The sequence below is a fragment of the Sorex araneus genome, chromosome 5 (assembly GCF_027595985.1).
Source record: "Sorex araneus isolate mSorAra2 chromosome 5, mSorAra2.pri, whole genome shotgun sequence".
Taxonomy (NCBI): domain Eukaryota; kingdom Metazoa; phylum Chordata; class Mammalia; order Eulipotyphla; family Soricidae; genus Sorex; species Sorex araneus.
In genome coordinates this window covers 16,239,416-16,264,564 of record NC_073306.1, presented here as the reverse complement: position 1 = coordinate 16,264,564, position 25,149 = coordinate 16,239,416, and the positions used below count along the sequence as shown (strand labels likewise).

The window sequence follows — 25,149 nt, the reverse complement described above, 5'->3', positions numbered from 1 at the left end:
GAGTCCACTTTCCCCATCTTCCTTCAGGGACCACATTCATTGTGGCTCTAGCTTTTGAGCAGATATGGGCTTTCAGCGGTCACCCCTTCCCAGGGCCTCTAGACCCTGGGGAGAGCACAGATTCGGTATTTGACAGGGGCAAGGGTGAGGCCCATCCTGAACTTCTGGCTCAGCTGCTCATTTTCTGGGGCCCTGAAGGTAAACTTCTGCATGAGCGAAGTGAAGAAAACAAACAACTCAGTCCTAGCCAACTGTTCTCCAGGGCATGCCCGCTTTCCTGCAAGACAAAAGCAAAAGGCAGGTGAGGTTCAGTCAGGTCTCCCACCACTTCCTGTGAGTCCTGCCAGAGGAAGGACCTGCTCTAGGCTTTGTGTCAGGGTCTCGTCTACTCCCACAACCACCTGGGTTGACCAAAGATAGAAGGTGGAAGTACAGAGTCTCAACTCTGATGCCTATGGGCAGGGGGAAGGATTAAGTGTGAGACCAGAGAAGGAGCTTTGACTTTTCAGATTTTAAGCTGAAAGATTCCAATCATCAACAACTCGAAAGCTGACAAGCAAATTACAAAATATCGTTCTAATCTTTACAATTACCTAGACATACTAAGCAGGCACCTTAATCCATAGAATATCTTCCAGACTCTGCATTTTTTGTTTTAAGATAATGAACATCATAGATAGTTTGTTATATACCAATATGTTAATTGATGTATATTATTTAAAGTAAATGATTATTAAGTGTGAGGGTCTTAAGAAATGAGGTTAAATATTAATGTTGTGTGAGAAGGTGATATGTATTGTAGTTATGCTAGAAAGAATACTAGAGTGGAAGTATGAAAATTGAGTCCTATGACCTATTCTGTCAGTTCCTTGGTCACAAGATTTTGCATAAAAAATAACTTTTACTCATTCTTAGTTTTCTTAGATGAAGAGAAGAGATGCTACCCCATTTTCTGTCTAAGTATAACAAGTTGCTATTAGGTAATGAGGTAATATGTTTGCAAATGAAGTCTGTGATTCAAATGGAGCAATATAATTGTCATTGGCAAAGCACCAGTAATAGAAGTAGAAATATACAACTGAAACTTTGAGCTGCAACACAAAAATTAAAGCTCTTTAAATAACGTAGTATAAATGACATCTGCACTTGTATGTTTATTGCAGCACTATTTACAATAGCCAGAATCTGGAAAAAAAAAAAAACCCGAGTGTCTGAGAACAGACGACTGGTTAAAGAAACTTTGGTATACTGCACACACATTTGTGGAGTATAGAATAATATCACATGAGGCTGACACCCAAGGACAGTAGATACAAGGGCCAAGGGGATTGCCCCATAGCTGGAAGACTGCTTCATGAGCGGAGGGGAGAAGGCAGATGAAATAGCGAAGGGATCACTAAGAAAATGATGGCTGGAAGAACCAGCTGGGATGGGAAATGCATGCCGAAAGTAGATAATGGACCAAACATGATGACCTCTCAGTGTCTGTGTAGCAAGTCATAATGCCCAAAAGTAGAGAGAGAGTATGGGGAATATTGTCTGCCATGGAGGCAGGGGAGATTGGGATAGAAGGGTATACTCAAGATATTGGTGGTGGGGAATGTGCACTGGTGGCGGGATGGGTGTTTGATCATTGTGAGATTGTAACCCAAACATGAAAGCTTGTAACTATCTCACGGTGAATCAATAAAATTTAAAAAAGAGAGAAACTTTGCTATATCTACACTATGAAATATTATGCAGCTGTTAGAAAAGATGAAGTCATAAAACTTTCAGATCAGTGGAGTATCATGCTAAATGAAATGAGTCAGAGAGAGAGGGACAGTAACAGAATGACTGCACTCATTTGTGGAATATAAAGTAACACACTGGGAGACTAAAACCCAAGGATACTAGAGATAAAGGCCAGGAGGATTGTTCTACAACTTGGTAGCCGACCTCAGATGCTGAAAGAAAAGGCAACTGAGATAGAGAAGGGACCTCTAAGTAAATGATGCTTGGAGGGTTTGCTTGGGATGGGAGATGCGTGCTGAAAGTAGACTATGGAACAAACAGGATGGCCTCTTAGTACTTGTATTGCAAACCATAACACCTGAAAGGAGAGAGGGAGTAAAAGGGAATGTGCCCGCCACAGAGGTAGGGTGGAGATGGGGGGCAATGAGGTGGGGTGTTGGGAGGGGTACTGGGAACATTGGTGGTGGAGAATGGGCACTGGTGGAGGAATGAGTACTCAGTCATTGTATAACTGAAACATAAGCACGAAAGTTTGTAAGTCAGTATGTCCTGGGGATTCATTAAAAAAGAAAAAAAAATAACCCTTAAAGCTCTTATATTCAGAGACTAAAGGAATTCCTAGGTCTCATATCAACCATCATATTCAGAAATCACTTGTTCAATGTGACAATGAACCATATGAATACAATCAAAGATATTTTAATAATAACCAGTGTAATGGGAATCCTATAACATAATGGGAAAGTATGGCACCTGTGATTCAAATTCTAGTTCCTCTCTGAGTTATGCATTGTTATATAAAACATGTTCCTGTAACAGAAAATTTTTCATAGTTCATTTAATGACAGGCAAACTAGCATGTATTGTATAATATCAGATCTTTGTAGGTGTTTCTTTTTTAATTTCTTTATTTACTTTTTTGCCTTAATCACTGCTTTATGTATTTATTTTTTTTATTGAGTCACCATGTGGAATGTTACAAAGTTTTCAGGTTTAAGTCTCAGTTATACAATGATCGAACAACCATCCCTTCACCACTGCACATATCCCACCACCAAGAATCACAGTATAGCTCCACGCCGCCCTCCACACTCCTAGCCCTCCACACTCCTAGCCCCCCCAAACCCCTAGCCACCCACCCAGCCTGTGTAACTGATAAATTTCACTTTACTTTCACTTTGATTACATTCAATATTTAACAAAACTCACTATTATTGTTTAGAGTTTCTCCCTCCTAAAGTCTGACCTACTGAAAAGGAATCATTTGATAATTTGTTTTCTATTGCTGAGAATGAAGAGATATGACGTAGTGTGACCGCACTAGCAGCCTCACATATTTGGGTTTCTGTATTTTAGTATTTTAGTAACTAAGTCCAGAGAAATATATGCCAGAAATTGCATCACTGCAAACTTGTACTTCTCAGTTATATTATATTCTATATATGAGTGCAATCTTTCTATGTCTGTCTCTTTCTTTCTGATCATTTCATTCAACATGATACTTTCCATGTTGATTCATTTATATGCAAATTTCATGACTTCATGTTTTCTGACCGGTACGTAGTATTCCATTGTGTAGATGTACGAGAGTTTCTTTAACCAGTCATCTGTTTTGGGGCACTCTGTTTTTTTCCAGATTCTGGCTATTGTAAACAGTGCTGCAATGAACATAGAAATGCAGATGCCATCTCTACTATACCTTTTTGCCTCTCCACGATATATTCCCAGGAGTGGTATTACTGGATCAAATGGAAGGTCAATTTCTAATATTTTGAGAATCATCCATATTGTTTTCCAAAAGGGGTGAACCAGTCGGCATTCCCATCAGCAGTGAAGGAGAGTCCCTTTCTCCCCACATCCACGCCAACACCGGTTGCTTTTGTTTTTTGGGATGTGGGCCAGTCTCTGTGGTGTGAGATGATGTCTCATTGTTGTTTTGATCTGCATCTCCCTGATGATTAGGGATGTTGAACATTTTCTCATGTGCCTCTGAGCCATTCAGATATCTTCTTTGGGAAAGTTTCTGTTCATTTCATCACCCCATTTTTTGATCGGGTTGGCAGTTTTCTTCTTGTGGAGTTCAATGAGTGCATTGTATATCCTTGATATCAACCCTTTATCGGATGGGTACTGCGTAAATATCCTTTCCCATTCTGTAGATAGTCTTTGTACTTTGGTCATTGTTTCTCTTGAGGTGCAGAAGCTTCTTAGTTTGAGATAGTCCCATTTATTTATCTCTGTTTTCACTTGCTTGGCCAGTGGCATGTCAGCTTTGAAGATACCAGTGTCTTCAGTGTCGTGGAGGGTTTTGCCGACCTTGTATTCAATGTACCTTAGGGATTCTGTTCTGATGTTGAGGTTTTTAATCCATTTTGATCTGACTTTTGTACATGGTGATAGGTGGAGGTCTAAGCCCATTTTTTTGCATGTAGCTGTCCAATTTTGCCAGCACAATTTGTTAAACATGCTTTCCTTGCTCTACTTCACATTTCTTGCTCCCTTATCAAAGATTAGATTGTCATATATTTGGGGGGGTGTGTGTCAGAGTATTCAACCCTGTTCCATTGGTCTGCCGCTCTGCCTTTGTTCCAGTACCAAGCTGTTTTAATGACTACCACTTTATAGTAGAGTTGGAAGTTGGGGAGGTTGATTTCTCCCATTTTCTTTTTCCCAAGAATTGCTTTAGCTATTCGTGGGGGCTTATTGTTCCATATGAATTTCAGGAGCACTTGCTTCATTTCTTTGAAGAATGACAAGGGTATCCCTATAGGGATTGCATTGAATTCGTACAGTGCTTTGGGGAGAATTGCCATTTTTTCAATATTAATTCTTCCAATCCATGAGCAGGGGATGTCTTTCCATTTCCTCATGTCTTCTTTTATTTCCTGAAGTAGCGTTTTGTAGTTTTCATTATACAAGTCCTTTACCTCCTTAGTTAAGCTGATTCCGAGGTACTTGATTTTTTGAGGCACAATTGTGAACGGGATTGCTTTTATCATGTTGCTTTCTTCTCTCTCATTATTTGCATATAAGAAAGCCATGGACTTTTGGGTATTGATTTTATAGCCTGCAACTTTACTATTTGAGTCTATTGTTTCTAGGAGTTTCTTGGTAGAGGTTTTAGGGTTTGCAAGGATGGTTTAACATTCAGTAATCAATCAACATAATCCATCATATCAACAAAAGAAAAGATAAAAATCAGATAATCATATCAATAGATGCAGAGAAAGCATTTGACAAGATCCAGCACCTGTTTATGATGAAAACTCTCGCCAAAATGAGTATAGAAGGGACCTTCCTCAATATAGTCAAAGTCATCTACCACAAGCCTACTGCAAGCATCATCCTCAATGGAGAAAAACTAAGACCCTTCCCTCTGAGAACAGGGACGAGACAAGGATGCCCACTTTCCACTTCTGTTCAATATAGTACTTGAAGTACTTGCAATAGCTATTAGGCAAGAAAAAGATATTAAGGGGCATTCAGGTAGGAAAGGAAGAAATCAAGCTCTCACTATTCGCTGATGATATGATATTATACTTAGAAAACCCTCTAACCTCTGTTTCTTTTTTTTAAAAGGAAAATTTTTTAATCAAGCAAAAATCAGTGATCTTATTTTGATAAATCTGGTTAATACTAATTTTAACTCTGCTACATATATTATGACTTTAGATGTCATCCTTAATTACTTTTAAATTTCTTATCTCTAGTGATAGGAATTTGAAACTGGTGAAAAATTAGACATGTTTGATAAGAATACTGTTTTTGGCTTTTCTGCATCATTCATTCAAAAATCCTCAGAACTGACTGCCTGGTGCATAACAAATGACAGAAAATATCTAGAGGGAAGGAACTGGGTGATACTTAAATAACCTATACAAAGTATCTAAATTAAAGGCTGATATGTACTACAAATTTCTGTTATTTGTTTTCTAATGTAAGTAAAGCCATTCTTCCATAAACACGTGGGCTGTCACATGTAAGAGTGAGAAATTGTCTTTTGTTCATTTTATGTTGTGAGTCATATATATGTATTAACTGGAATTGTGAAAGGAATGAAATGCAAAAAGACGAAATAAATTCTTGTGGAGAAGACATATAGAGAAAACTCCTATATAATTCCTGAACGCTCATAACGAGAAGCAATGACTCCGGTTCTTGATCCCTCTTCATCTGGTTCTATGTGAATTAGACATTTTCCAAATGCTCTAAAGATGGCAAGTATCCAGTTTTCAACATGTGCAAAAGATGAGGTCTGAAGTTCTATTCCCAGGGTTTAGGAGCACTGAACTGAGTGGGACTGGAATCTGCATCAGAGGCAAGTGAGGGCCTAGGAAGTCAGGCAGCCTAAAGCCATGAAGAGTCTGGCTGGGCTGAGATCTCTGGACACACTCCGACTAAACCAAAGGGTCCCAGGGGGAGAACAGAGAAGGGCTGTGAGGTGAACTCTGGATGATCCTTCTATGATGAATTACAACTCACCTATGGAGAAAGGCAGGAAGTCTTCCCTCTTCTTAAACTGTCCGTTCTCCAGAAAATGTTCCGGATTGAATGTGTCAGGGGTGGCCCACTTTGCAGGGTCTCTGTGAAGAGCTGTCAGATTGGTTAAGACTGAGGTCCCCTGGAGAAAGCACAGAGAGTCAGGTACGTTGGACAGGATATAACAGCCAATATGTTCATATCAGTCCACAACAGGCAGAGCATGAAAATAACCTAAAGGCCTACATCAGGAGGACTGTGCAAAGACACTGTGGCCTATATGCTTCAGGGAATCTTAGTGATAAAGAGGGAAGAACTTCTGTCACTTAGGGCAAAGTACATGGAATTTGAAGTGATGCACTGCATGAGAAAAGCCAGAAAGTGAAATGCAATTACTAGATGGTTCTACTCACGGGCATATTGAAAAGCCAATGCCAATGAACTAACAAAAAACACTAAAATAGAACATGGATTATATAGTGGATATGCAACTTAAAAGGGAGGAAAAGTGAAAAGAATCAGTAGAGGAAATGAATTCCAATATGTAATGGCAGAACTGATGTGGTGAGGATTAGCCAAATATTCAGATGGAAACTATACGACTCAAAATTTATAATATTGTAAACCAGTCATACATCAATAAAACTTTAAAATGTGATTTTTTATCAGAGGAAACTGGTTAAGATGGACTGGATCATTGGAGTGGAATTAATTGATATTCAAAAGCAAACAAGTGTTTAATTAAGTCTTTGCTGTCTCATGTTCTGTGGACTATCTACATTCCCTCAATGGCCCTGACCCCTGTACCTTGCTCCTTTGTATAGGATGGGATGGTGCATATGTATTACATCTTCCTGAATGTCTCCGGCCACTCTTGTCCTTCATATTTATATATATTTTGTATATTTATATACAATTTATATGTAAATTTGTTTTTCGAAAGTATCTTAAAACTTTTTTTATTAGTGTATACAATAATGGTTTCAACAGCTGGCCTGACACTGTAGAGACAGTATCCAAGGTTGTGATCACTGGTAGCTTGTCCAGTGGTTGTTTTCACCATATCTCTAGACAGAGATCACTCCCAGGTAAGGACACTCAGACCCAGATAAACAGGAACTACAGAAATACTATGATTATGCAGTGTGCTGAGAGGCGGTTAGGGGGCAAAGGACAGCCATCTGCCCAGATTATAGGTGGAGGGGGAGCAGAATTTCCTTTATTGAGGGACGGGAAGTTAACACAGGCCAAGTGAGATAGAGTACAGGAAGATGCTTTAAAGTCAAAAAATGCAACTCCTGTTTTTAGAGGAGTTTATATGTTTATATGCCAGAATATAGCACAGAGCAGAGTCAGAACTCTTCTCGCTTGTATACTGAAGGAATCCTACAAATTTATTATCATTCAGCTTTGACTTTTCAATTATAAAATTGGAATAATTATTATTCTGTGGACTGATTCAGACATTTGTAAAGAACTTGTATACTCTAATGTGCATAATAATTGCTGTGTTACTATTGGTTTCTTTCTTTACCTATCTAATAATTAGTATTTCACACTCTTGGACTGATTCCTCTGTGGGTTAATCCTTTTAAGGCACCCTATGGACTCTCTGGAATAGGTGGAAAAAATACTTTGGAATATTTTGCTTATCAATTATACTGGATCCCAGCAAGCTACCGAGTGTATCTTGCCCCCATGGCAGAGCCTGGCAAGTTACCCGTGGTGTACTCAATATGCCAAAAACAGTAACAACAAGTCTGATAATGGAGACATTACTGGAGCTCGCTCGAGCAAATCGATGAGCAACGGGATGGCAGTGACAATAAATTCTACTATCACTCTCACTCTCGTCCTGTTGCTCATCAATTTGCTTGAGCAGGCACCATTAACGTCTCCATTGTGAGCCTTCTTGTCACTGTTTTTGGCATATCGAATCCACCACAGGTAGTTTGTCAGGCTCTGTCCTGCAAGTGAGATACTCTTGGTAGCTTGCTAGGCTCTCCGAGAGGGACGGAGGAATCGAACCTAAGTAGTCCACATGCAAGGCAAATGCCCTATCCGCTGTGCTATCTCTCCAGCCCTTTCAACTAATATTACCTATTAATCTAACAACTTCTACATTAATATTAAATTGGTAGAGAAGGGCTCAATTATCCTTTTGTTTTTTGGATTCATTTTGGTTCACATCCAGGAGTTTCTTGGGCTTACTTTGGGCTTACTCTGCATTGAGGAAGCACTCATGGTGGGACTGAAGGGATCAAAGGTGCTGGCAGGGATCAAACCCTCATCAGTTTCATGCAAAAAAAGTGCCAAAGCCAGTCTTCAATTTCTCTTAGGAATCTCCTTCCCATTCATAATAGTCATTAACAGGAAGATGATTCATGTTCTAAGATCACATGTGTAAAAGAAATCCCCTTTGATATCAGATCTTGTGTAAAATATGTATCTTTTTTGAAGAGTGAACACCTTAGAATAAGACTCTATCATTCAGATTCTTAGCTTTTGAAAGGTGAGCTTGACAAGTGAGACTGGAAACCTCTAGTTACCTTGGGAATGTGGTACCCATTCAGGGTGGTGTCTGCTACCACTGCCCTGGGCACATTCAATGGGATGATGTTTCCCATTCTTTGCACCTCGTGGACCACTGCATGGGTGTAGGGCATGGACTCTCGAAGGGCCATGCTTGGCTGCTGCGTCTGGCCAATCACTCTGTCGATCTCTGCATGTACTTTTTCTGGAAAGGAAGAGATGTTTCTATTATTTTGCCACTCCGTAAGTTCTCTTGATTCTACTCATATTAGGAGCCAGGATCACTAGAATCAATCAAAATGGCTAAAATTTAAGTCTTCCACATAAACTCTAAATTTTGCAGTAGGAATCTAAGAGTAGAAAGTGGACCCAGGTGTAAGGAAATGCTCCTGACAAACTCTGTTCTACAACATTCTTGCTTCAAATTATATTAACTCTGGAAACCTATTTCTTCTCGTGAGTGCAGATGAATATACCTTTCTGTAAGAATGATTTTGTATTCTTAAATGCTGATTTATATGAGCAACCATACAATAAAAGTGCTATTTGTGACTTGAAGTCTTCTTTTTTCTATGCTAACAAGATTTTATTTCACTGAACACATACTTTTCCAGCTACATTTCCCAGATTTCCAAGTGACTTGGAAGTAAGTCATGGCTTTTTAGAATATACTTAGAAGGGACATTTACTACTTAGATCACACCCATTAAGAAGGAGATGTATTTTCATCCCTTACTCCATTCCTTCTGTTGAAAAGACATCCCCAACGTTGAGCCATTTGAAAGTGCTGACTCAAATATCATTCTAAAGACAAGTAAAAGTTGGAAGGAAAAAGGCTCTGTAGAGATGGCCTAGGTGACTTTTACCTTAAGAGTGATATACATTCCTATTAAAATATAAACAAAAAACCCCATGTCCATTTAAATTTATTAGTGGTAAAAATATAAGTAGCACAAAATATATAAAATTGTAACATATTTTAATGGTGTTTTTAATTTATAATTTAAACTTTTAACTTATAGTTAAATTGTGTTAAATATATTTTCATCATTATGCCTCTAGTCTCCAGAACATTTAATAAATGTGCACAACTGAATCCCACTCCCCATGATGCTGTTCTAACTTTTGATTACCATAATTTTTTTTTCTGTTTCCTATGAATTTGACTGCCATGCAAGTCATCCAAGTGGATTACACTGTAGCACTGTCATCTGGTTGTTCCTTGATTTGCTTGAGCGGGCACCAGTAACGTCTCCATTGTGAGACTTGTTGTTACTGTTTTTGGCATATTGAATACGCCATGGGTAGCTTGCCAGGCTCTGCCGTGCGGGTGGTATACTCTCGGTAGCTTGCTGGGCTCTCTGAGAGGGAGGGAGGAATCAAACCCAGGACAGCCACATGCAAGTTAAATGTGCTATCACTCTAGTCCAATTACACAGTATTTGAAATATTATAACTGAGTTATCTAATATAGTTTAATGCCCTCCATTGCCATGTTGTAGCATATGTCAGAAACTTCCATTCTTTTTAAGCTAACTAGTATTCCATAGTATGAATATTCCATGCTCTGTTTATCATTAAGTCATCAATAGCACTTGGACAGCCTCCACCTCTTAGATATTATGAATAGTATTTCTGTGAAATTTGCATTTTAAGGCTATTTTTATTCTGGCATTCCATGATAGAAGTCCCTTTCATACCCAAATTTTGTGAATTTTAAAGTTAAATTAAATTATTCAGTTTTAAACACACTTTATGTCACAATTTCCTGAGCAAATTAAAAAAATGAAGTGTTAGTTTAATGACCATACTTCAGTAAAGACACATACAATTTCACACATCTTCAAATTCACCCTCTTCACTTACACACCTCTTTAAATTATAAGTTCCTGCACCAAAACCACCACATAAGTACCCACCCAGATTTAGAAGATGGTCAAATGCTGGCGTACACGCTTTGCTTATAGGAGGCCGAGATTTGAAACCTGAAATTGCATGATTCTCTGAATAGCACCAGGAGTAGACCACCAGATGTGGCTTCCAAATACAAACAAACAAAAAGTACCAACATCCCTCCATGACATTCTGTTGGCCTCTCCCCATATCAATCCCTCCTTTCCCCCTCAGCTAAGTACACCTCATGTAGAAGCTCATCCTTAGTACAAGTTAAATACTCAATCAATTCTAACTTAAATTTAGGGAAATAAATTTGGCATTGATTCACTAAATTGATCTTATATTCCATCAATAAACTACTCTTATTAGTAACAGAGTAAACCCAAGTTAACTGGCTTCAACTAAACCTCCCAACAAATCCCATCTCTCAAGTGCTCAGATTTCTCTGGAACCTGGAGATGGACAAATCATTGTTAACTGACACATATTTGAATGGGCTGCACTTGATTGGAAAGGTATAATTTGTGTGAAGAGCACGACAACAGTGATGTATTAGGGAAGATCCAGAAGAAGACAAAGTCAGTCTTTCCTAGAGGAGTGAGGAAACATTTCAGAAGAAATTATAATTGAAGACACATTTCAGAAGAAATTATACGCAAGCAGAGCTAATAGGGAAATGAGAATAATCCATACAGATAAAGGAACAAACAAGCATGATGGTTCTTGGTGAGAGAAAATGACATGTGACTCTGGTAGGTCACCATGCAGTGGGGTTGAGCAGAGGTCAGATAATCAGGATAAGGCACTTCAAAGGATGTGTGAACTAGACTAAGAGATTTGTCTACATGATAACTTCTCTGCAAGACAATGGAAAGTCATTAGATAAAAGGAGGTAAGGCTAGGACACAATTCTTGTGAGAACAGAACTGTTTCCTGGAGCTTCTTAGAATGCCAATTCTGTTTCTTTTCTTTTCTTTTTTCCCTTCCTTCCTTCCTTCCTTCCTTCCTTCCTTCCTTCCTTCCTTCCTTCCTTCCTTCCTTCCTTCCTTCCTTCCTTCCTTCCTTCCTTCCTTCCTTCCTCCCTCCCTCCCTCCCTCCCTCCCTCCCTCCCTCCCTTCCTCCCTCTCTCTCTCTCTCTCTCTCTCTCTCTCTCTATTTCTTTCTTTCTTTCTTTCTTTCTTTCTTTCTTTCTTTCTTTCTTTCTTTCTTTCTTTCTTTCTTTCTTTCTTTCTTTCTTTCTTTCTTTCTTTCTTTCTTTCTTTCTTTCTTTCTTTCTTTCCTTCCTTCCTCCCTTCCTTCCTTCCTTTCCTTCTTTTCTTTCTGTTTGGGTTTGGTTTGTGGGGGGTGTTTGGGGAGGGGCACACCCAACTGTGGTCAGATGTTCCTCGGGAACTACTCCTGATGGTAGGAGACCATATGGGATACTGGGGATCAAACCTAGATCAGCTGTGAGCAAAGAACACCCTATGCACTGTTAATCTAGCTCCACAGTGACAACTCTAACTCTCCTACTGAACTTGGAATTTTCTGAGGAAGGCAATTCTTGGATTTACCTGTCTCATGTGGGGAATAAATCCTGACTTAAAATTAAAGAATGTGGTTGTTCTCAAGTCTGCATGAATGGTCTCCTGACCTAATAAGCTATCTTTCCTTTCCTCCAGGCTCTCTTCTGTCCCAGGAGGTATGTTGCTGTCGTGGCCCAGGTGCCCTTTCAGCCCTGCTCACCTTGGATGTCTGGGTAGAGGGCCATGTAGAGCAGAGCCCAGCGCAGTGTAGTTGAAGTTGTCTCAGTGCCAGCAAAGAAAAGGTCCAGGGTGGTGAAGATGAGATTTTCTTCATCGAAACTGGAAGAGGTTTCACCTTTATGCTAGAAAGCACAATGATTTACGGTGTATTTATAGGGATCTAGGTTATAACAACTCCTGGGGTTTCAGCCTGGGAGTGAACATGGAAAGAAACAGCCTCTGGAGAAATACCTTCCCCCTGGGTCTTTCTAGAAAAACCAATGGGGAAAGAAGAAGGTTAATAAGGCTCTCTTCAGCATCATCCCATTACAGGAGCAGGAAACTTGTTATCTTGGGTGGATGGAAATCAAGACAACTTCTCATGGCTCTGTATTCATGGCAATGCTTGGGAGAGGACAATTTGTGAACGAGTTTTTTATTCTTTGGTTGCTGTTTAGGGGTCACATCGAGCAATCCTGTGCTCAGGAATTATTTCTGGCAGTGCTCCAGGGACCGTATGTGATGCTCAGGGTGGAATTAGGGTCGGCTGCATGCAAGGCAAATGCCCTACCTGCTGTACTATTTTGCTCCAGTCCCTGGTAATAGGGTTTGAAAAGTGGATGTTCACAAGCAATGGAAGCATTCCAACCCCTACACTCTTTTTGGTCTTTCCAAACACTATTTTTATGCTGTTTCTTTAGTCATAGAAACTAGTATAGGAGAAGTTGTTATTGCAGGTGATAGACTTGACTTCCAATAATTGTCACATAAACTCTTTGTTCTTCACTGTCCTGTTTTATAAAACATAAGCATACACGCAAACACCCCTCAAGGATGGCATTTATAAATCACACGAGATGCAACGTTTTAAAACAAATTCAATGAAATAACATATTCACGGGCTGGAGCGATAGCACAGCGGTTGGGCGTTTGCCTTTCACGTGACCAACCTGAGTTCGATTTTCTGCCCCTCTCAGAGAGCCCTGCAAGCTAATGAGAGTACTGAGCCCGCACGACAGAGTCTGGCAAGATACCCGTGTGTATTGGATATGCCAAAAACAGTAACAATAAGTCTCTCAATGAGAGACTTTACTGGTGCCCGCTCGAACATATTCACATCTTGTTCCATGATATATGAACTGAATTTCTCTTATGTCTTATTATTTTTGTATTTTCATTTGAAGATTTTTTCTAAATAGATTCTTTGATTCTGTAAGCCAACCCCGTCAGCTCTTTTTTTTAGCTTTCTACTGGAAGCTTCAATTTACCATACTTCTTTTATGTGGTCCCATACTTCCACACAAGACAGTGAGCAAAATCTCACTCCTCTGATAAGAAATTAATGCTTCTATTAATGTGGTATTAGGAAAGTTAAATAAGAGGAAATATGGGAAAAATTCAAGTATTTAGGAAACTTTCAGAGAACAGTTAATTTTATAGTTTCAGGACAATGTTGTATATATATGTATATATATGTGTATATATATACATATATATATATATTAACCAGAGAGATTCTTCAATTTCAGAATGGATATCCAACTTGGCTTTCCCCTTAAGTTTCTATAAAGGAGAAATATGAAATATTTTGAAGTTAAACTGTGGTATTTGACTCAGTAATTTTGTTTTTCACTGGGAGCTGAAAGTGGACATAGGTAGCATGAATAATAATAAATCAGTGGTTTAAGGATTATCGCTATTTTCCCTAGTGTGTAACCTTCTTTAGATGAGCCCAGATGTAGAAAATAATAAATGAGTCAACAATTTCCCTCCATAAGTAAAGTCCAGTCCTACAACACCCTAATTTTAGCCCAGTGAAATTGATTTCAGACATTTATCCAGAGTTGTAGCACTGTAGCATTGTTCATCAGTTTGCTCAAGCAGACACCGGTAATGTCTCCATTGTGAGACTTGTTGTTACTGGTTTTGGCATATGGAATACGCCACGGGTAGCTTGCCAGGTTTTGCCGTGCAGGTGGGACACTCTTGGTAGCTTGCCTGGCTCTCTGAGAGGACGGAGGAATCGAATCCGGGTCGGCAGTGTGCAAGGCTATGCCCTACCCGCTGTGCTTATCACTTCAGCCCAGAGTTGTAAGAAAACAAATTAGTATCTTAAACCACTGAGTCTATGGTAATTTGTTGCCACATAAATAGAAAACTAGTTTACCCCACTTGCTCTTTATGAACAACATCGTTACCTCACCATTTCTATTTCCTTGAGATAAGCATCAATAAAGTCTCTTGGTTCATCAGGATTCCAATCTCTCTTGTGGTTTTTAATCATCTCAGCAACAAACAATTTCAAATTTTGCCAGTCATTAAAAAGCGTTCTATGGGGTCCAGGTAATAAATTCATTAATGTTGGAAACATACCATATAACTATTTGAGAAAAAGAAAACAATAAATAACACAATGTAGTATAATATTTCCACACTTTAAGACAATAGAAATATCTTTTTTCTTTTACCTACTTATGTTTAAATAAGAGTAATGATTGGCTCTTCTTATCTCTCTCCCACTCTTTGCATGCTACTTGAAGAACACTTCAGCATTCTACCTATGGTAATGTTGGCTTCAAATACACTGTTTGGAAGTATTGTTATCTTTTTGCAAGAGCCTGAGGGATATATATATATGTATATATATGTATATATGTGTATATATATATGTAAGTGTTTTTTTAAATTTGGTAAAATACACCAGCAAACCCATTTTCTTATTGCTTGTAGAGTTTCTTCAATTGAAAAATCTATTTGAATTCCAAATGAATTTGTATTGAAGTCAATTTAAAATAATTGCTCTTAAGGCCTGGGAGATAGCTCACTGGGTGAGGGTACTGCTTTTCCTTCAAGATGTCTGGGTTTGATCATGTCTACTGCATGCTCACACTGAGTAAAAAACTTACATTAGACCCCACTATTACTGGGTGGATCCAAACACCAGAAGCATTTTTTTAATGTGTAGCTCATAAGAAAGTACACTTTATACATGTTTGTAATCTTCGATATCCTACTTAATCAAGACATAGAATGAGTACGTCTTTACCTGACACCATGTTGAAGCTTCCAGCCATACAACTTCATCCAACATCCTTAGAAGTCCCTGGAACTTTTCATCCTGGTACTCAAAGCGTTCCCCAAAGGTGATAGAACAAATGATATTGGAAACTGCATTGTTGATTTTGAAATGAGGGTCAAATGGCTTTCCTAGAGGTTAAAGAAGTGGTGGAGTGTTTATTTTCTAACGAAAAGTCCACATGTCTTAGAACATTCAGAGTAAAGAATCATGCATGAGACTCTGGATAATGTATGCCATAGAGTATGATCTACAACAGCCACTCAGTCAATGTCTAAGAAGTAAAACAGAGTTTAAGTGAATAATATGGATAATGTTTTTCTACTTGTGCTTAATTTGAGAGCACTATCAGGACAAGATATAAGCCCACAGCACTGGGTGCAGGGAAAGCACTTAGGCAGTTTATAAGCACCTACTTAGTGGCTCAGTGAGTGCCACCTCTTGGACCTGCTCTATGAAGCACTCACCATTCTCCTCTTTTATCAGTTGGATAAGGTAGTATGCCTCCTCTTGAATACGTTCCTCTAAACTCTTCTTTCCTAAACCGAAGTTCCTTAGTGTTGTCAGGGTAAACCTTCTTTGCTCCTTCCATGTCTGGCCACTGGACATGAGCAGTCCTTGAAAAAGAAAAACGAAAGGACAGATACAAAAGTAAGCATGTTATTTGATGGCTAAATTATTTCAAATAAAGGTTGGGAAGCACCTAAAAACTCTATGTTCTGGTACAGAGAAAGAGTCACATTTTTTATTTAGAATTTTATTCACTATGTATTTACTTCAAGGGTTCATGAAAAACTGTTTTAATATAGACTAGAAAGTACAAGATACCCTGTGGGTCACAGTCTTAATGATTAAGGATGGGAGGAAATTAGGAATTAATTTGACAATGGCATTTGCAAGGAATGGCAGGAAATTTTTGTGAAAGGACAGAAGAAAACAGATCAATATTTATTTTCTGTGGTAGAAAACTTGAAAACCCAATTACTGGTACCATCCTCTGAAGAGAGGTAGTTACTTTCTTATGAAAACAATCTGAATGAGTCCATATAAGGACACATAGTTTCTTCACTATGTATCTCTCAAATTATGTCTAACCCTTCTATATCTTCTGAGAGGAGGCTTTTGATACACTTTCTTGACAGGAGTTTGTAATGACCTCCATTTCTGAGAGTTTGAGAAAATTATATTCACAGAGTGTCTATTAGACAGAGCATCAGAATATAAAGCAAGCACTTCTAACTTTGGTCCAGACACTTACCATTTTTCTTAAAGATATGATCTCGGAGAGGGATTACGGGGCGATTCATGAAGAGCTGACCCTGTTCAACAAGGGCTTCTTTGATCAAGGGCAATCCAGTTATAATTACTGAGTACATACCACCAAACTCCATGCCAATAACATTCCCATATTTCTTCACCAGCTGAAAAAGCAGTTCAGTAGTCAGAGTTGAATATGCACATGCATACATGTGTGTAGCTGTATGAAGGGGGCTTGTAGAGAAGGGAGTCTTGTGTGTGCTGGTGTGTAGTTAAACCGTTATCTGAGGACAAAGCTTCTTCATCTTCTCTTTTATCCCCTTTGCATCTTGACCCAGATTTATTCTGCCACAGAGCATGAATATTCTTTATAAAACATCCCTTCATGTAGTCAAAGAATTGAGTAAGCCCTGTTTCCCTAGAATGACATAGGAAGCTATAGCCCTCATCAGTAAACGGCGCTTCCAACCTCCAATCCTAGAGAAGGTGAATGAAAAAATTCATTACAGGTCCTCAACTTGGAAAGCTGAGTTATGTTTCATGTAAGTGTGGTGTAGCAAGAAAGATCTTCTCAGTAAGCAATCTGTTTAATTGCAAGAAATGCTCCTCTTGGCTCCACATGTGTTAGATGATAAGGAATCAATTATATTTTGGGAAAGAGCACTAGAATGAAAAATCTAAGTCTGAAGTGTGTTTGACTCTTGGCTCTGTGGGTCAGTAGTGGGGTCTTACAAGATGCTTCATTCCTTTTCAGTCTTGGATTCCCCAGGCCACCACAGAAGGGCAAGAACCATATCTCTACAAGAGGCCTGTGAAGAATGAGAGACATTGCTGAGTGTGGAGATGGGTGTGGGTTGGAGAGAAAGTGTGTTAGGAGAAAAGATGCAAAGAGAATAAAACTCACTAATGAAACTGCATTTTAAAAACATCTCTATATAGGGGAAAAAGCTATACTACAGCAGGTAAAGCACTTGTCTTACATTGGGCTGACCTGACTTTGATCCCTGGAACTCCATATGATCCCCTGAGCACCTCTGATAAAGATCCATGAGCACTAAGCCAGAGCAAACCCTGAGCACCATGAGTGTGACCCCTCTCACCCCCAAAACGACAATAACAAAGAAGTCTATTGTCTAATGGAGCCTTCAGACAATTGATAATACTTTTTTTTTTTACTTTTTGGGTCACACCTGGCAATGCACAGGGGTCACTCCTGGCTCTTCACTCAGAAATTACTCCTGGCGGTGTCAGGGGACCATATGGGATGCTGGAAATCGAACCCGGGTCGCCTGCGTGCAAGGCAAATGCCCTACCTGCTGTGCTATTACTCCAGCCCCCAAATTGATAATACTTTTATTTATTATTACATATTGTGAGGTTATTATTATTAACATTTTTACTATTATATGTGTTTTATTCAGTTACATAACATAGTTTATTATGTATATGTGATAATATGTTATTCGATGCTAGAAAGCTAAAAGAAAACCAGGGGCCCTAATTCCTGGACAAAGTTTCTCTTAATTTGAATAGGGAGAGCCAATTTGAATAGGGAGAGATTTTATGTAAAGTAAAATCGAACATCTCTGATGAAAATTTTTGAGCCAGGTATGTGATTCCAGTCTTGGTTTCATCACTTGCCTATTCCATTCTAGTCATTTCTATGTTAGTGGTAAAACAAGAGAACAAATCAGATTTCCTATGCCAGACAAGATCGAGTATCTCGCCCACATAGCAGAGCCTGGCAAGCTACCCGTGGCGTATTCGATATGCCAAAACCAGTAACAACAAGTCTCACAACGGAGACGTTACTGGTGCCCGCTTGAGCAAATTGGTGAGCAGTGGGATGACATTGAGACAGTGATACAGTGACATTCTAAAAATAATGATGGGGTCAGAAAGTGAAGAGGGACACACAAACAGAGAGAGAGAGAGAGAGAGAGAGAGAGTAGTGGGTTTATGATGAATGCCTCATAGGCAGGTGCCCCTGGTTTGATCCCTGGCACTGCATATGGCCATCAGGAGTGATCCCTGAAATGAAGCCAAGTGAAACCCCTGAGAACTGGGACTGGCACCCAAAGAAAGGCAGGCACAGAGGAAGTAAGAGTGCACTCCTTAAAACCATAAAAGATATATGGTTAGGTGTGTGGCTGTACAAAAGAGGCTACAATATCCAGAGCTGTCCCTGCCATTTGGCCCCATTTTCCTTCTCTCCAGCCTGAGCTAGAAGAGGGAGAGGAGGCCAGACAGGAGACTTTACTGCCTACATTGACCTTTGAGCATTTTGAACTTGCTGGTTGATTGTCAGCTGAAAGGAAAGATTAACCTGGTGTCTGATATATAACATAAAAAAGGTCCACTCTATTATCAAAGTTACTTGCTGCACCAAAAATAAGGAAAATTCCAACTTCAGTGAGTTGGCACCAGAAATGTTGAGACTATAATGATGCTAAAATAGTGATTGAAATATGTCTTGATGAACAATCACAACACTCTCATAAGACGGGAAATCTTTCTAAATAGATGTGCATAGGTACCCAAGGGACTTGGATTTGTACCTCTGTAAAAAAAAATAAGGGTCAGTTTGAGAGATAGAGAGAGAGAAAGAGAGAGAGAGAGAGAACTGAGGTTATAGAAGAGGTAAGAGAAAGGAAGAAGAGGAGTGGTGTTAAGGTAAAAATACAACTTAAATGAGAACTCAACAAGAGCTTAATAGAAGTGTTGTAAAGAAAGAAAGAATATAAAAACTGATCAATGGAAAGTTTCTAATCTAAGCAAGAGTAAAACATGTTGAAAAAAAAGTAAAACATGGATTTGGAGCCTTAGGAACCACGTGTGAGAAACCAAAGGCACGGTATTTCAAACATCAGGGTGCAGGGAAGGAGATTAAAGAAAGGGAATATAGAGAAAAATCTTTCAAACAGTAATGCCCCAAAACTTCTCAAATTGGTAAAAACAAAACAACCTGTAGATCCAATTTCCATGATTAAGTAAATCAACAACAATACGCCAATGCCAAAATAGTGCAACTGGACGGAAGCTATAGTGCAGAGGGTGGGGCACTGGCCCTACACATGCCATCTGCTTCAATTCCTGGTACCTCATATAGTTGGTTTCCTGAGCACTGTCAGGAGTAAGCCTTGATCAAGAAAGCCAGCGGTAAGCCCTGAGTACTGCAAGGTGTGGCTCCCAAACTATAATCAAAACAGAACAAAAACAACAAAAATCCCCGAAGTTTAATCAATCCAATAAAAGCAAAAGCCAAAAAACATATCCCGAAGGCAAGTAGAGTGAAACAAGTCTAGCACGCTTTTAGAGCTCTTCTAAGGGGTCAGTAACGTTTAGGGCTATTCCACAACTCCAGAGACCCTGCCGGCCAGGAGTGGGCCCCCACTGGTCACCTGCTTCATCCTACAGCCCTGAGACCCTGCAGGTCAAGGTCAGGATGCAACTTGTCCCCTTTCCCCTCTAGTGGCTCCTACCTGCTGAATCTGCAAGAGCACCTGCCCGAAGTCTACCTGGAAGTAGTTTACCAGGATGGCCAGGCTTGAGGGCCCCGGTGGGCAGTTCTTTGGGCGCCGCTTTCTGAAGAAATATGCAAAGAACAGGAAGGCCACAGCGCCCAGCAGGAGGGTGCGCCCGTGGAGCACGGTCCAGAGCGCGGTCTCCAGGGAAACCATGGCCGGGCGCGCGCCTGCGATGTCCAGTGGCTCTGCTCTCTGTCTGAGGGCTGAGCAGTCAAGCTGTCACAGCCACCCTGCTGCCCCTCCCTGTCCCGCCCCTTTCCGCCCTCTGTGGGTGTGCCCTCTGGTCTGTGCGGGTTCCGGGTGCGCTGCCTAGAGCGTCCTGTCCCTAAGCAGTGCTGGGTGTGCTGGCTGCTCAGTCCCAGAACCTCGCTCGGGTCCTCGTTGCGTCCACTGGCAGCCACAACCCCCCTGCCACAGGGACTCCTAGGAAAACTCGCCCAAGCCTGGGCAAGACTTTTTCTGGATTAGGGGACTTCCCTGTTTCTTCCTGGTTTTACTAGAACGCAGAGGCCTGGACGAGCAGGAAGAGGGGTTGCTCTATTTTGACCCCCCTGACTCCTGCGTTCCTATTGGTCCCTCCAAGTGAGATGAAAGACAAGATACATGGGCAGTACAGGAATCCTTGCAGTGCAAAACTCTCTCTGATGTTTCAAAGCTTCTAGCAGAAAACTTGGTTCTAAAACGGGCTTATTTAACACTGAAGGGAGCTACTTCCTCCTCATGGGTTTGCTGAGATTCTTCTCTATAACTCTGAGTCCCAAACTTACCCCAGTCCCTACCAACCCCGCAGGGTTCTGCTCCTCCATGTGCCCCGTCTGTCTGACCATAGATGAAAAATGGAAACATTGCATAGGTCTGAAAACCCGCACACACACACACACACACACACACACACACACACACACACACACACACACCCCACACACCACACTGCTTTAAAATCTTCTAAACAAACCAAAACTTGAAGCTCTTGTTCCACAAAATCAAAATGCAAACAGCAGAGGCATTTAAGTTCTAATATAAGAAAATTTATGAAAAGTATTTTGCAGGGTCTAGCATATATTGTGCACATACCTCAGGTTCAGGTAGTTTGGCTCTAAAGGAAAACACCATAGAGGCAGGGTGGGGCGTGGGGGATGGGGTGAGGGTGGTGAGAGGGATACTGGGATCATTGGTGGAGGGGAATGGGCACTGGTGGAGGGATGGGTAAACAATCACTGTATGAGTGAAATGCAAACACGAAAGTTCATAAGTTAGTAACTGTGCATCACAGCGACTCTCTAATAAAAAGTAAAAAAAAAACACCACAAAGTTAAGTGAATTGGTGAGTCTTGGTACTGATGTTTAGTGTCATTCTCTTGTATCATCTGTGATTCACTAACACTTTCCCCTAAATTGTGGAGCTACTTTGAGAACAGAAAGGAAGTAAGTAAAACAAGATGAGAGAGAGAAAGAGAGAGAGAGAGAGAGAGAGAGAGAGAGAGAGAGAGAGAGAGAGAGAGAGAGAGAGAGAGAACGTGCAATAGATATGCATTTGTTTTTTTATCAAATCACACAAAAAATATTTTAAGCAACAAAATGTGATATCTTTTACATTAGGAGAGAAATTACTAGACTACTCCTTTCCTCTGCCTATATGCCACATTTCTGAATAAATCTATAAACCATTAGCATTTTATACAAATGTAATTCTCATCACAACAAGCAAGTGATTTTTTTCAACTTAAATTGAAACCTGTTATGGGAGACATGCGTATCTGGATCTGTAACACTGTGTATATGTTAAAAAAGTAATTAAGTTTTCTAAAAAAATTGTATGTTAAAATATTAAACAGAATTAAAGATGAAAAGTAAAGCATATTTCCAACCAGAAATACTAATTTGTTAATTTGAAATTTTCTTCTGAGAATTAGGATATTTGAGAGTGGGAGGCTGGGCCAAACCTGGGGTGCTCAGTGATTATTTCAGTCTCTGTGCTGGGGGCGTGGAGTGTGACCCATGGTAATGCAAAAGCTACCTGATATGGTGCCAGGGATAAAATCCAGGTCATCAGGATACAAAGACCTAATTGGAGAATAACCAATTCCCAAAGCTAGCATAAACTGACAACTTGACTTCAATGGGAAGTTTACCAGGAGGTGAGGTGGGGTGGGGGAGGGGCCTTGGGGGCCATTCTGGGGGGAAATCTGATGCCTGGGTGTGGTGCTGGAATAGATCATGAATATAATACTGGTAATCACAGTTTGTAAACGATGATGACCAAAATAATTTTTCTTTTAATTTGAGAAATGTAAAACAAGACATAAAAAGAAAAGAAGAAAAGAATCAGTTCTAGAACATGTGTGTAAAAAAGAAGAAAACTATCAGTTCTGGAAGATGTATTTTTGATATTGGATATGTGGTTTTGTTTTTATATTATAAAAATTTATTTACTATTATGTTAATACTTGCAACACACTTTTACAAAAGCAAATCCTGTAATACTAAGCTTTAAATAGAAGCTAAGAAGGACCAAGTTTTCGAGAAATAATTGAAGAAATAGTTGCTCAGCAGATCTGCCTTATGGAAATGTTAAGAGAAATCCATCAGAAAGGTAAAAAATGCATATCAGGAATTCATATCTAAATAAAGACAGAACTAACATTAGAGAAGCAAAAAGGAAAACGGAAACAAACATTTTATTCTGTGACTTTCTGGGGTAGAAGGCCTCCAAGCAAGGCTCCCTCCGGGCTCATTGAGCAATATTAAGGTGTCGTGGCCTGAGGGGTTGGAGTTGTTCAGGGCCTGTGGTCCTACAGTTCTGGACTCAGCGCTGGGGAGTCGGGTGAAGGATGACTGTGGCTGTTTCATGCGATGACTGGGAACCCACAAGGGCTGCATGCACTGGAGTTCTATCTCCTTGGAGTCTCTTATTTTCCTTTGCAAGTAACAGGTAATGAGTTATTAAAAAACCAACAAAAAACTAGCAGCCTTGGGGAAGGGAGACGGGTATGGTGTTGGGATTACGTCCATGAGAAACCGTTATTGTAAGAAAAAATTCATAAATTATGAAAAAAGAATGAAAAAAGTAAGTAATATGAATTCTGGGATGTTATGAGAGAAGGGGAAAGTTAGAGAAAGCTGTTATACTTTCAATAGGAATGAAGCAGCAAAGTTAATTGTAAATTAAGCCACTGAGAAAAAAGAAAACATAATTAATGTGTTAAGACAGAAGAAATAGAATTACATAAATTCCATTAATATCAGGGACTAGAGCGATAGCACAGCTGGTAGGGCATTTGCCTTGCACGCGGCTGACCCGGGTTCGATTCCTTAATCTCTCTCGGAGAGCCCGGCAAGCTACGGAGAGTATCTCACCCACATGGCAGAGCCTGGCATGCTACCTGTGGCGTATTTAATATGCCAAAAATAGTAACAGCAAGTCTCACAATGGAGACGTTTCTTAGTGGTGCCCACTCGAGCAAATCGATGAAGAGCAGGATGGCAGTGCAGAGCATTGCAGTGCTATTAATACTAGAGAAGGCAGGCCATCTAGCCACATTCAACAGAGAAGAGGCCAGGCAGTCTGGTGAGCAACGCGGCCGAAGCAATGCTCTGGACCCAAATCCGGGCCAACAACACCGGGGATCCAGACGGAGGAGTTACAGCTGGTACACCTTCTCCAGATGGAGCCCTGGAGACACTGAGCAGCAACTAAAACAGCTCCGGGTTGCGGGACTGGAACACATCCGAACTGCGCGGCCACTAACGCGGCCGCGTGACCTTTTCTAAAGACTGAAAACATACAATCTTTTAATGGAAAACCAATTATCAAATGCTTCCTTAGTAGGGCTGTCTTTCTTGGGGGGAAACTCCAACAACAATAGTGAGTTTTGTTTTGCAATATGGAATGTAATCAAGGTAAAGAGAAAATGAAGTGAAATTCATCAGTTATACAGTTGGCTCTGTAGTTTTGCCTTGGCCTCATCACTGAACCACATCCTCCACTGCATGTACTGAGAAGGGCTTAAGCACGTCTTAGCAACCACGTGAAAATCTTGAGGTACCCAATGAGCCTTTTTGCTCCAGCCTGTAAGATACTCCTTACAGTACGGAGATGTAGGTCCGTACAAGGCACAGGCCTTTTTGAAATTACTGAGTGAATCCATTCCTAACCCTTCATAAGATGGACACTGATTTTCCTCCAGCTGGATGGGAAAAAAGAGATGGATGGAGCTCATGTGGTCTGGGCGGAATTGACCATTTACGGTCGAGAGGTCTCAGCTGTAAGCTTCTATCAGGAGCGTGTCCCGAGTGACCTGAGGCCGCTTGGTTGAAGGGCGGCTCCTCCTGTGAGAAGCCTCCTCTACCATGCCGCTCTCAGACTCAGGATCTGAGGAAGTGGTAGCTGGCTCATCATACCCATCACTTTCCTCTGATTCACTAGAAGTGGGGTCATACAAGGGAGGTGGTGGTCTCTCTGGCTTAACATCAGTAGAGAACGTTAATTCATTAGTGGCAGAGCGAGTTTTGCTCTGAGAACGTGTCTTCACTGGAAACGCCTTGAGCTGCTTTTGGGGTTTGGGTACGGGAGCAGCCATGAATTGAGCTACAGGCTTCTTTCTAGGCTTGGGTATGGGAGGAGCTGAGGGTAAGGCTCTCTCCATAGTAGAAACTTTCTTTACTTCATCCTCCAATTTAAACTCCTCTCTGTTTAACTCCTGAGGAAAGCCTCCCATAGCATATCTAACTTCCTCCTCCTTGGAGGTACCTTCCAAAGCCTTGAGAATGGAATTAATAATTTCCTAAGTTACCCAGAATTGTTTGGGGATTTTATCCCCTCCTTTAAATTTCCTGAAGACATTATCCTTAATCTTTTCCCAAACCTTAGGCTCTAAAGTACCCTTATCTGAAAACCAGGGATGAAATTTATAGACAATTTTTA

General features: G+C 40.3%; 1 protein-coding gene across 1 annotated transcript; it reads right to left on the bottom strand.

The window, feature by feature from the left end:
• Positions 1–20,378, bottom strand: LOC101547409 (cytochrome P450 2J2-like). Its single transcript, XM_055140056.1, has 9 exons — positions 20,181–20,378; positions 16,700–16,862; positions 15,909–16,058; positions 15,412–15,572; positions 14,569–14,745; positions 12,367–12,508; positions 8,763–8,950; positions 6,217–6,355; positions 1–277 (listed from the first exon to the last, which is right to left on the bottom strand). Exons 1-9 carry the CDS (start codon positions 20,376–20,378, stop codon positions 99–101), a joined length of 1,497 nt encoding a protein of 498 aa, XP_054996031.1. The 3' UTR covers positions 1–98.
• Between the last annotated feature and the right edge of the window lie 4,771 nt (positions 20,379–25,149).

What these genes read in the sequence shown, in the direction of transcription:
- LOC101547409 (XM_055140056.1), bottom strand. Translation starts at nt 20,378, where the DNA reads ATGGTTTCCCTGGAGACCGCGCTCTGGACCGTGCTCCACGGGCGCACC. An exon ending in TGCTCTTGCAGATTCAGCAG is followed by an intron (nt 16,863 to 20,180) that starts GTAGGAGCCACT and finishes CTGCTTTTTCAG; the next exon opens with CTGGTGAAGAAATATGGGAA. An exon ending in ATGGGTACCACATTCCCAAG is followed by an intron (nt 6,356 to 8,762) that starts GTAACTAGAGGT and finishes TGCTTTCTCCAG; the next exon opens with GGGACCTCAGTCTTAACCAA.